General features: G+C 40.2%; 1 protein-coding gene across 1 annotated transcript; it reads right to left on the bottom strand.

Moving 5' to 3' along the window:
- Window positions 1-1,398: 1,398 nt before the first annotated feature.
- On the bottom strand, window positions 1,399-9,436 carry LOC111978103 (sphingomyelin synthase-related protein 1). Its single transcript, XM_024007916.2, has 6 exons — window positions 9,268-9,436; window positions 5,990-6,577; window positions 4,257-4,352; window positions 3,766-3,883; window positions 3,411-3,561; window positions 1,399-2,338 (listed from the first exon to the last, which is right to left on the bottom strand). Exons 2-6 carry the CDS (start codon window positions 6,556-6,558, stop codon window positions 2,031-2,033), a joined length of 1,242 nt encoding a protein of 413 aa, XP_023863684.1. The 5' UTR covers window positions 6,559-6,577; window positions 9,268-9,436; the 3' UTR covers window positions 1,399-2,030.
- Window positions 9,437-13,627: the final 4,191 nt, after the last annotated feature.

Genomic DNA, 13,627 nt, shown 5'->3' with positions numbered 1-13,627 from the left:
AATACTTCATTGTTTTACAAATATGTACTAAGTGGGTTGTAACCAATAKCATTAATGGCAGTTTCAGACCTGATTTGAGTTACTGTGGGGGACTTTGTGATGGTTTGCATTTGTTTTCAATGATTTGGGTGAAAGGGTGATTGAAATAAATCCTATACATAAAAGCACATTGTGTTTCAAATAAATATAGTTCCGCACAACTGTAAACATATTCCTGCTGAAGTGCATGTTGCAATAACCTTTTAGTACATCAAATACCTATAAAAAAAATGGTATTTACATATACCAAATGAAATAAATTAAGATGCAGTCAAAATTAAGTCCAAGGGATCTGTGGAAGAAGTAAAAATACACATTTTTTCAATTACTTTGTAGGGATTGATATCCTTGTATGTTATTCTAATCGTGAATCTTGGTCAATTACTATTTTACAAGCTAGTACAAAACTCAACAAAATTCAATATTTGAGATATGCATTTCCTACACAGACAATGTTACTATAACAACTAAAGCTATTGGCAAATGGAATGGTATTTAAAACAATTGTTCACCATTTTRCATTCCATAGTTTTGGCTGCTTTTTGCGATCTCCTAAGTAACAACCCTGGTTACGGTAATGTCTAGTTAGGACAAGGCAGGATAATAACTGAACAATACAAATATTATAAAGGAAACCAAAACAGTTCATTTCAAAATGAGCCATGAATGACTCATTCAGCATTCTAGTAATACTGTCAAAACCACAGTAGTGTCTTAAGGAATGCAGAAGCTTTACACACTACCTAAAGAAACAATGGCAAACAAGTAACAAGACCGGTCACAACATCTTGAACTATGTTATTGCTATACATAAATTCAGCAACAGTATCATCTGTGACGTTTTGATATTGCCTTTAAGGTGGTCCATACTTGTATTAGAACTAGAGTCCAGATAAAACATTGAAAGAAACATGTCAATAATATTATGAAAAGTGCCCTAACTTCTCAGGATATCTAGTGAACACACAATAGCCTATTTCACTAACGCTGTTGAATTTTAGATTTCAACAAACTTTACTGACTTAAAATAATGTGTTTGGTTACAATAGGCTGCCTGAGAATTCTGCTTTTATGTTTCCCCAAACCTATAGCTTGCCGTTACCCCAATTTTCTATCAGGTTGCAAGTTAAGAGCTTTTAAGGCTCACACACATTGCAACGAATGTGCATCTAGCGTTAGTCTGCCGATCATTCACATTTTTCAAGCAATTCTACATGTAAAATGAGTGTCCACTTGGTTTGCAAATTATGTTCAAAGGTGCTAACTACTCCCAACCAGCAAACCCTATTGGTGTGTCTGAGCCCTTAAGCATTGAAATGGTAGCCTGGTAGTAGCAGATCAGTTTGTGCTTTAGTCAACTCCTCTGTCGAGTTTGTRGTCATGCCATAATCAGATTGTATACCATAACAACAGAAGAGGAATTGACTTACTCCTCTGTCGAGTTTGTTGTCATGCCATAAACAGATTGTATACCATAACAACAGAAGAGGCACTGACTAAAGCACATACATATCTGTAACCAGATTATTGATCTTGTGGGACATGTTTTTTTTTTTTTACTCATCCCTTTTCAAATGAAGAGAGAAAATTGATAAAAGGATCAGTCCCAAATGGCACCCTATTCCCTATGTAGTGCACCACTTTTGATCAGAGCCTTATGGGCCCTGGTCAAAAGTAGTGCATTACATGGGAATAGACACAAGCCTTACTTTAATCCCTTTTAACAGGCTGACATGGGACAGAATATGAGGAGTCACATTTCTGTCTGTACCCGGTCACATCATGGCACCAAAAGGATCCCAGAAGCCATCTCAGTTAGCAATCTCTTGTAGATATTGGAATATAAAGTTGATATCACATAACCACAGTTAGCAACTTCTTTCAGAGGGCAGTAGCAAAAATAGCACGACAGGGCTCAAAGTCACCAGTAGTGTCTATTAGATGAGATCAATGTCCTTGTGGCTGCATCGCAGACAGGTGTCCTCTACCACCTAGTACCCAATCATCCTCCTGATCATGGCGGGTTTAGAGAAGGGCCAGCCGTACTCGTTGGGCACAGGGCCGTTGACGTTGCATTCGAAGAAAGAGAACATGGGGAACCAGATGCGGGCCCTGCGACTCTGCTGGTAGGCCCTGGTGTTAGCCAGCGTGTGGTAGTACAGGAAAAGCCTGGTTGTGATGTAGAAAGCAATGAAGACGTCGATGGAGTAGTGTTCATGGGCCGCCAGGATAAAGAAGATCCCAAACAAGTTTAGGACCCAAGATAAGGTGTGGATGAAGTTCCAACCCCTCGGTGTGTCTGTTGATGTACACAAAAGCAGCAAATTGATGAGTTAGAAAGTTGAATTTCAGTCATGTTAAAACTCAGATTGTGCCCCAAATGACACCCTATTCCCTTACATAGTGCACTACTTTGGACCAGAGTCCTATTGCCTCAAGAGTGCATTGAATGACATCTTTATTGATTCTGGTCTCAGTGTAGACCCATTATCTGTATGCGATTTTCAAATCAGTCAAACTTAATTTATAGAGAACATTTCTCACAGAGGATGCATTTCAAAGTGCTTAACAAATAAAACAATAAAAAAAAGGTGAGAACATTAAAAACCTAATACATTTTCTAAAATGAGAAACTCAAAAGAATTGTAAAACAATAATAAATTAACAGTGGACATGAGACTAATGAATTAAAATAAATTGAAATAAATAAGATGTATAGAATGTGATCAAATAGTATGGCTAAAAGCACACCAAGTAAAAGCACGGCTAAAAAGATTATACAGTAAAAAAGTTTCTGAAGCCCCTCCCCTCCGGTAGGCTGTTCTAAAGGCCAGGACCATAATGGCTAAAGGCAGCCTGACCTTTGGAACAACTAAAAGGCCGGACCGACTGGACACATATCTTAAAAGCATATCATACACGTATTCGGGTGCAAGGCCACGTAGTGCTTTGAAAAGCTTTAAAAACGTTTTAAAATTAACTCTAAAACTAGCAGGCAACAAATTCAGGGACTTTAAAATAGGTGGTATGTGTGCTCTCCTTCTGGTCTTCGTTAGCACACATGCTGCTATAAAACAGTTTAAAATCTGTCAGTGGCTCAGTTGGTAAAGCATGGCGCTTGCAACGACAGGATCCTGGATCTGATTCCCACTGGGGTCACCCACTGGGACAAAAGCGTCAGGTAAATTGGCATATATTACTATACTGTAAGTGGTCTGGTCTTGATGCCCTTCATGCAGTTACAGCTAATGGACACATGATGGCAACAAAGGGACAACACATGATGTACATAAGTTCTTCCCACTTACAGTCAATTACAATTATTGTCTGAAACAGGTGACAGTAACAGTAAAATGATATGGAACACTTACATTCTGTCACAAAGAAGTTGAGCATGGTGATGACCACTGTGTGACCGCTGAACATGTAGTCACCACATGTGTGGACACCTGTGAGAGACATTCCAAATCCACTCCAGATGGCCAGAGCTCGATGCAGTTTTGCCCACATGTCACCATAAATCTCAGGGAAAGAGAAGTTAAGTGTCACTATTGAGATTTTACCCTGTCGCGAGAAGAAAGAAAATTGCTACCCATAGTGTTTTTACAGTGCGGCCAGATTGTATCTATAAAAAGCTACACGTGTGTGTGTGTGTTATGATGAGATCATCCTCAACCTGGAGGAAATGCTGATGTATGTGTGTGCATGTGCATGGAGCTGTAGTACCTTTCCTGAGCACTGCAGGTGCTGTCCTGGCACTGACAGAGAGGTGACGAACATGGTGATGCAACGCAGCATGAACACTGTCCCCATGAGGCTGCACAGGCGCCGCAGCAGAACTGACCTTCAGCAGAGCAGACGTTACACATGAACTAGACCAGTGGTTTTCAAACCTCTCCTCTGGGACCCCCGCAAGTTTCACAACTTTGTTGTAACCCTGAACTAACTCACTGATTCAAGTAGTCAAAAGGCATAATAATTAGTTGATCATTTTAATGTGGTGTCCTAGCTCTGGAATAGTTCAAATAAATGGAACGGGTGGGTGTCCCTAAGGAGAAGTAAAAATAAAATAAAAAAATTAWACCCTGGACGAGGTAAAACATTCTACATTTCTATTCATTTAATGGTGAAATTCTAGATACTAGTTTAAATAATGTCTAGGCTATAGATGTGACGAACATATTTTCCTACGGACCAGTCAGTAGCCAGTACTCTACCTGTGCTTGTGCAGCAGCAGAACTAGCAGCCAGATATTACACAGGATCACTCCACATGCCTCTGCCATGGCAAAGGCCCATGGTATTCTAGGTACACTGTTAAGAGAAAGAAATGGTTATTGGCTAATCTACTTAAATGCAAGCTGCCTGGTATTGAGCATTTTGATTACTTTCCCAGGCTTGGCTAATGTTTATGAAGTATCACAACCATTAACAGATAATAGCCAATAATAATAATAATAWMATGATGATGAAGAATAATACACTATCAACATTCAATATGACTTAATTGAAAAAACGAAATAGCCTAGTAGATGCAAACTGCAAGCCTAATCCAGTGCAACTGGAAAAATACACCTGACAAACCTGCATGAGGTTAAGGCAAACGGCAAGCCACCTCTCGATTGCACCAAGATAAGCCTCTATGTCAGGTATGACAACCTGCCAGTCAGACAATAAACGTAGGGCTACATTTAGCATAGATGCTGCTTTCTCATTTAATTGTTTATTTTATTTAACCTTTATTAACTAGGCAAGTCAGTTAAGAATAAATTCTTATTTACAATGACAGTCTACCCCGGCCAAACCCTAACAACGCTGGGCCAATTGTGTGCCGCTCTATGGGACTCCCAATCACGGCCGGTTGTGATACAGCCTGGAATCGAACCAGGGTATGTGGTGACGCCTCTAGCACTGAGATGCAGTGCCTTAGACCGCTGCTCCACTCGGGAGCCCACATGGTATAGAGAAGACGGACCCACTGGTTGCCCTCTAGGTTACAGAGTGCTGGTAGTCCCAAACTACCAGGTGTGAAACAGGGAAGGGACTCAGGGGGTATGCTAATTTGGTATAGAGCAGACCGAACTCACTCTATTACATTAATCAAAACAGCAACATTTTACATTTGGCTCAAAAWTTTTAAATACTTTTTCTTAACAGAGAAAAATGTCTTCCTGTGTGCTACCGATATTCCCAGCCCACTGACACTCCTATCAGAAAACAGCAAAATCACAGTCTACTTGAACAGAGCAATACTCAATCATGAGGCATCAAAGCCAAAAGGAACTGAATAATATTAAGAAATGCTATAGCTGGAAGGAATGTAGTGTGGAAACCTACCAAAAAACAAGCCCACTCATCTTGCCAACAGTAATCTGAAACGTTATCACACTATGAGTAAGTCCAACTACACTCTCAGTTAGAACAAGCTGGACATTCAAGTCCTGTGTGGCTCAGTTGGTAGAGCATGGTGCTTGCAAAGCCAGGGTTGTGGGTTCGATTCCCACGAGGGACCAGTACAAATAAAGTATGAAATGTATGCACTCAGTACTATCAGTTGCTCTGGATAAAAGCGTCTGCTAAATGACTAAAATTGTCAATAGCAATGCGAGTCATCATGAACAAAAGGTCAAGCAAGCAATCTACTCAAAGTAGAAGAATTCAAGAAAACCATTAATGGCAGGGCATGCTATTTAGATTCAGAATAGGCTATGGTTGTGTCCCAAATGGCACCTTATGCCTGTATAGGTGAAACACTGAACACCATTGCAAAAACAAACAAGAGTTCATATTGGACAAATTCAAGTAGCGTAAGTTCAGTTTGGTTCCTAGTAAAATGTTATCACCACAGCATCAGTTATGTTGACATTCGAAACAGAGGTGTTTGCTGAACACGCAGGTCTACATGTACATTACTTAGGATGTGGGGATCAGCATGATCAACACCAACCCACCTGTCTAAGAAAATGTCTGGCAAGGGCGGGTAGGTGCGCATGTCCGGCACCCTCTCGTGCACGATCACCATGACGAAGGAGGTAAATCCAAACACGAACACAACATAGATGGCACTAAGTGCCGTCTTCCAGTACTCAGGGTCCAGCCTCCTGCTCCCTCCATGCTTGTACTTCCCATTTGTATACTGAAGATACTGCTCTCCAACCGGTGCAGTGTCTGTGTTAGAGTTATCACACTCTCTACTGGAGTCTCCATTGCAGTGCCAGTCCCCACCGCCACCCTGAGGGGAGTGTCCGTCGAACGGGACCCCGAGCTCCTCCAGGATGTCCAGGTTTTGTTTCTGCAGCTTGCGGAGGGACACCATCAGCCTCTTGATATCCCCCAGCACCTTGAGCTCAAGCGGGGGAGAGCGTAGGTCATACTCGCTGAGGGTGAGTAAGGACATGCCATCCAGACGGTGCTTGTTGCACAGCAGGTCAACATAGTGGCAGAAGCCCTCGTCCTTCAGCCACTTGGCTACATGCTTGGTGGTCCACTGTCGGATGTTCAACTGGGTGCTGCTAGACATCTCCAGTTCACTCTGAAAACTGTAAAAAACAAACAAAAGATTAATCTTGACTCCAAGAACCAAATCTTGCATGTGCCCTTATTAAATCTGTCACGAGATAAATGCATATCACGTGAAAAGATATGAGGAATAAAAAAGGAAGTCCCCAAATCTATTGCAGCAGTCAGTACCCAGTACTTTTACGAAAGAGAAAACACTGCAACACTGTGTCATTACATAGAGAACTAGTCATCCACCATCTCCACTGAATCAGCATTTCAGAAATACTGTTGGTTCCCTATAAAGCCAAGCAAGACTTCAACATTTGTCAAATCAAATTGTCACATGCGCTGAATACAACAGATGTGGACCTTACCGTGAAATGCTTACTTACAAGCCCTTAACCAACAATACAGTTTAAAAATATAGAGTTAAGAAAATATTCACTAAATAAAWTATAGTAAAAAATTTKAACGAACACAATAAAATAACGAGGCTATATACAGGGGGTGCCGGTACCGAGTCAATGTGCGGGGGTACAGGTTAGTCGAGGTAATTTGTAAAGTGACTATCCTAAGATAATAAACAGTGAGTAGCAGCAATATCACTGACAAGAGGCACATACTATCCACTGCTTCAAGACAAACTTCACCTTCTCCTCCCGTCTGGTTGTTAAATTGTGGTCACTAAAAACAGTTTTCCACTGAAACGTATGTGCTCCTATTAAAGGACTTAGCCTAGCCTACAGTACACATTGTCAGACTTCAACTTATGTACTTATCTACCTATATCCCTCAAGTACAGAAACTGTGTGTCAAGCTGATATTGACGACAGACAAAGGAACAGAAACAGTTGCTTAATCTTGAGAGCCACACCCTCCATTATTCCATTGTGGAATACCAGAGTTGTTACATATAGGGTAAAGAGCAACRTGAACTAGACTGCTTGCTTCTGTTTAGAGAACAGAGCAACCATCTGTTACATTCTTTCAGGTGGGGCTGTGTGTCACAAGTACAATTTTTTTTTTTTTTTTTTACTTCATAAAAAGACAGCCCAACAATGCAGCAGCCCATCGATGCTGAACAAAAATATCAAAGCAACATGCAATAATTTCAAAGATTTTGCTGAGTTACAGTTTATATAAGGAAATCAGTCAATTGAAATAAATTCATTTGGCCCTAATCTATGGATTTCACATGACTGGGCAAAGGCTCCGCCATGGGTGGGTATAGGCCCACCCACTGGGGAGCCAGGCCCAGCCATTCAGAATGAGTTCTTCCCCTACAAAAGGCCTATATTACAGAAAGCATGATGGTGCACTTACTACGTGCAAATGCTAAAAGAAAGGAATGAGGTGGGTAGATAACTAAGTTTATCATTGTAGCAAAGTATTTATAAACAACAACAAAAATATCTTAAACGTTTCATTCATTTTTGTTCTATTATCTATACAATACAGGCATACATGATTTTGGCCCAATAGGCCTGGCATATTCCCATGTTCAAGGAGCTTTCCGTTTTGATTGGGTTATTTTGCCTAAAGCCATTTAGGCCTACCTATAGTTGTTGTTTTAGCATAGTTGTGAGCATTTAGAGGTTTTTAGCGGAGCAGTTGTAAAGAGGCTGGAGCGCCTGAGCGGGGCTCAAGCACTACTCCATGAGCGGGATTTCCAACTGCTCAACTCCATCATAAATCATGGAGTTGAACTTAATCGGCTAACTTGGCAGAGGACAGTGTTCTAGTGACAGGAAGTACGATTATTTCTACTAACTCAGATCTTTTCGACTCCTTCATTTAAAATAACTAATCTTCCGACTCAGTTCGTTAATTTGGGTCAGATGAACTGAAAAGTAGAAATAGTAATGATTCTACAATTCTCTCGTTCACAATAAGGGGATTATTGGAGCTGTTATTTGTGACAGACTTGTAAAACCGTGTTTTAAACAATGTACATTGTTGATTGCTAGGCATACAAATAAGATAATATCTTGGAACATTTGAAACGAGGTCTAGTTGTGGCCGCAACCGGACTAAATCGTGAACGATTTGACAGAACGCATTACTTCTCTGCAGTGAGGGTGATATGAACAAAATATCGTTTGCGGGTTGCAGCAGCACCCCAAACGATTCGAGTTCGTTGAACAGAGGATGTGTACGTTTTAGTTCTACAAAGCTGTGTCCATCATAACAATCAATTATCAATTCATTGCATTAATTCTTGCACAATGTGATCAATGATCAGTTCTAAACATGTATTTTTATTCTCTGKCTGCACATCACTACTGTGTACAGTGTCCCTGTCAATACAAACTGTCCCCATGTGATGGTATTTCCCCACTTAAGTATTGCAACCATTAAACGCAATACAGATAACTTGTGGGCTTTTAACTACTATCAAATACACAATACACAGAGAATGATGGTGACATCTCTGGCAACAGCCTAGTCTTTAGCAGGCCAGGCAGGGATGACGGTGGCTACAGTAGTTAGCTGATACAGCTGAGGACTTTAGTTAACTGACATTAGCTAGCTAGATAGTTGACTGACTGATATACCGCCAAGCCCAGTAAGCTTGCTGTGTAGCTACCTAAAAATATGCAGAACACATTCCCATGCTCAGAATACATTAGCTAGCAACAAAGCGTACATTCAGGCATAGCGTACCAGTTAGCTAGCATGCTAACGTTAGGCTGATACGGTAGCTAGTAATCTAGCAGTAAAGACTCACCAGAATTCAGATTAAACTTTTAGCTGCCACGGCGAGTAATATGACTAGCTATATGGCATCTCACTTGAATCTGACGAAGCTATAGTTACGTTTAGTGCAATAAGAGGATTGAGGCAAACCATTTCGCCCGGCTGCTGATTATAGTATCTGCTTTGCTGTTGACATTACCAAAAAGGAGCGACGACCGTAAGTACTAGAAGAGCCGGGCACAGGCGGGCTAGTCAGTTTTCTTGTACTATGACCTCTACTGGTGAAATTACAGTATCGGTATGCAAAGCACAGTAAGTCGTCCAATGCATTGTTTATGACCCATAAAATAACCTATAACATAATGTAGAATATATACAAATTTGGTGGGTCAATCACTGTAGCCGACCTTAGCTCTATGTAAAGTTGCAAGACATATGTACGATTTAAGATATAGGTCTAAATTTAACTACACAAACAGACATAAATCAGGTCATTTTAATTTTAGACTGAGGGGAAGGAAGGACACCTGTTCCTGTCACTATACACAGCCCTATCTAAAGCCTCAACTAGGCTAATTACCACCCTACAACATCAGAAAATGAAGAGGAAAGATWGCTAATATCTCATAGGAGCCCATTTTACCAGTGTTGTAATTGTGCCTTTTAAAACATGTTCTATTGAATCTTATTTAAAGCTCTCACAATGTCTGAAAGGGACATTTCATTGCACTGTGTACACTACACTGTATCCTGTGCATATGACAAATAAACATTGATTTGTATGTTGATTGTGTGGTACCAGTATCGCACATTGACTCGGTACTGGTACCCCCTGTATATAGCCTCGTTYTTGTTATTTTATTGTTGCTCTTTTATTTTTTACTTTAGTTTATTTAGTAAATATTTTTCTTAAAACTGCATTGTTGGTTAATTAAGGGCTTGACAGTAAGGTCTACACCTGTTGTATTCAGTGCATGTGACAAATACAATTTGATTGGAAGTAGTCCAATTAACGAGAAAATAAAAACTTCCCCATGCAAACTAACATCATCTATCGGGCACACCTGCAGCAGGTCATTTACATCTGCAACATCACCCTGCAAGAACAGAGATCACAGAATGACAGCCAGATGATTGATGACTATGATCATTTTAGATAATGGCATTGGCAGGGATACACATTGCTGACAACATCTTTGTGCGTTGTTTCCACATTGTTTTATGTCAGGAGAAACAGTAATCAACATTTTGGTTTACTTTAAAATGCCATTACAAACTTCAGCCAACTTTAGCTAAAACTCAACGGCAGTGATGGGGCAACAGTAAAATTAATAAAACATGGTCAAATCAACTCAAATATTTGGTTTGATGTTACTTGAAGATGACTGGGCCCTATACACTTCCATTGGTTGTGAGCTAGCTGTGGCAAAAACTAGCTGTGGTGGCTGTTAATAATGGAAACATGGAATACAGGTTCTCCTGGCATATAAGCCACTTTCAGGCTGAGGAACCATCTAACATTAGGTTGTAAAATACTGACTGTTGTGAAGGGTCATGCCACTCCTACAGTCTTCTAATTGTCTCCAATTATCCTGGGTTACACCTCTTTCCTTCATACCTGTTTCCATTCCCAAATCACCTCTCCTCTGCCTTTTTCAGCTCTTTCTGTTTCCTCCTTACACACTAGAATAGTTTGCATGGTGATGTCACGGGGTGGCCCCATCTGTCCTCCCATTGCGCATAATATGATTAAGTAAATGCCTTATTGTAGGAGAAAGGTAAGTTAACCATGTATATTATGCTGCCTGAACTTTTGATGTATCCTTTATATCCACGCTATGCTAATGTCCCTTTTGGTTTAGTCCTGGCATTCTCCTTAGTTTGTAGTTACAGTACATGTTAAGCCCATTCCCTGTAAGTCACATCGTTCCAAACTCAACCTCGGTTCCAAACCCTCCCCATGTGCCTCTGTTCATTCCTGTGTAATAAATACCCCTAAACCTGGATTCCTGCTCCATCTCTTGATTAACACTCTGACCATGGTAGCAAAATCAGTCCTGAACCTAGCTTACACTCTATCCTAGTCCTTTTCTTAATTGACATTCCCCTATAACTATGACTCCCAGCCAACAATTACAACCCCAGCTTGATTGAAATGCTGTGTTCATAACCAAGTGGGAAGGTGATATTTACCACATATGACCATAGCCGTGGGAAGATGTTTTGAGTAGGGGGTGCTGACTGCAGGGTTGGAAGAAAAAAAATCACCTTTATAATGAAGCATTTTCAGGCTAACCAAATACAATTCCTAATGTGATGRGTAGCCTAAGCAAAGGTCAAAATTGGGTAACAGTCACTGCAGCTTAACTTAATTTAACTCCATGACTGTTTGCAAAACAAAATAGACTGTTGTGAACAGAACGCACATTTCTTTGTAGGCCCACTGCAACTATGTGTGAGAGAAAATGCAGGGATGTTGTAACTAAATTAGTAAACACAAGATTGTGCCTATTGAAACTGATCACAAATGGATAGCTTTGGCGTCTGGTAAATGACAGAATTCCCGCACCATCTTTTATTGGGGTGGGCTGGTTGATATTGACTTTTTTATATACATATACAGTGCCTTCAGAAATTATTCACACCCCTTGACTTATTCCACATTTTGTGTTAYAGCCTGAATTTCAAATGGATTAAATGTATATTTTTTTGTCACTGGCCTCCACACAATACCCCACGCCAAAGTGGAATTAGGATTTTTGAAATGTATACAAATTCATTAAAAAAAACTGATGTCTCGAGTCAATAAGTATTCAAACCCTTTGTTATCGCAAGCCTAAATAAGTTCAAGAGTAAAAATGTGCTTATACGTGTTCAACATGATTTTTGAATGACTTCCTCATCTCTGTACCCCACATGCAATTATCTGTAAGGTCCCTCAGTCGAGTAGTGAATTTCAAACACTGATTCAACCAGAAATACCAAGGAGTTTTCCAATGCATCGCAAAGAAGGGCACCTATTGGTAGATGGATGAAAAAGCAGGCATTGAATATCCCTTTGAGCATGGTGAAGATATTAATTACACTTTGGATGGTGTATCAATACATCCAGTCACTACAAATATACAGGCGTCCTTCCTAAATCAGTTGCCGGAGAGGAAGGAAACCGCTTAGGGATTTCACCATGAGGCCAATGGTGACTTTAAAACAGTTAATGGCTGTGATAGAACTGAGGATGGATCAACATTCTAGTTGCTCCAGAATACTAACCTAAATGACAGGGTGAAAAGAAGGGAGCCTGTACATAAATAAAACATATTCCAAAATATGCTTCCTGTTTGCAACAAGGCACTAAAGTAATACTGCAAAAAAGTTGGCAAAGCAATTAACTTTTTGTCCTGAATACAAAGTGTTATGTTTGGGGCAAATCCAATACAACACATTACTGAGTACCAATCTCCATATTTTCAAGCAGAGTGGGTATCGTTGTGATCGTTTATGTCTGGGGAGTTTTTCAGGATAAAAAATAAATGGAATGTAGCTAAGCTCAGGTAAAATCCTACAGGAAAGCCTGGTTAAGTCTGCTTTTCACCAAACACTGGGAAATGAATTAATCTTTAGCAAGACAACCTAAAACCCAAGGCGAAATCTACATTGGAGTTGCTTACCAAGAAGACATTGAATGTTCCTGAGTGTCTGAGTTACAGTTTAGACTTAAAACTACTTGAAAATCTATGGCAAGTCCTAAAAATGATCAACAACCAATTTGACTAAGCTTGAAGAATTTTGAAAATAATAAATCTGCAAATGTGGCGCAATCCAGGTGTGGAAGGTTCTTAGATTTACCCAGAAAGACTCACAGCCTGTTAATCGTTGCCAAAGTTCCTTCTACAAAGTATTGACTCAGGGGTGTGAATACTTAAGTAAATGAGGTAATTCTGTATTTAATTTTCAATACATTTGCACAAAAAAAGCACTGTCATTAAGGGTTATTGTGTGTAGATGGGTGAGTTTTTTTAATCCATTGTGAATTCAGGCTGTAACATAGCAAACTGTGGAATAAGTCAAGGGGTTTGAATACTTTTTGTGTAATTTCTCTGTTGTCGTAATAATTGACAGTATATTGAGCATTTGGCTGATCAGTGGCAATGTCCAGCCCCCTTCCAAGATGGGCCGGCCCGGCCCGGCTCAAAGAGAGTGAGATCCACTGACTCTGTCAGTCACTCAGTCAGAACAGAAAACGGAAAGGTGGTGCCGAAAAAATGATAGACCAAAAAAAGGTCTCTTGAGACCGACACTGCTAAATGTCTGAAGTTAACCAAGTTATTTGCTAAAAGTTCTGCTGGTCCAAGTGCTGTGTCTGTGAGAAATGACAGACCAGCTGTGGCTGC

The sequence above is a fragment of the Salvelinus sp. IW2-2015 genome, linkage group LG18 (genome assembly GCF_002910315.2).
Source record: "Salvelinus sp. IW2-2015 linkage group LG18, ASM291031v2, whole genome shotgun sequence".
Lineage (NCBI taxonomy): Eukaryota > Metazoa > Chordata > Actinopteri > Salmoniformes > Salmonidae > Salvelinus > Salvelinus sp. IW2-2015.
The sequence above is the reverse complement of the archived record's forward strand: the minus strand, read 5'-3'. Positions and strand labels throughout refer to the sequence as shown.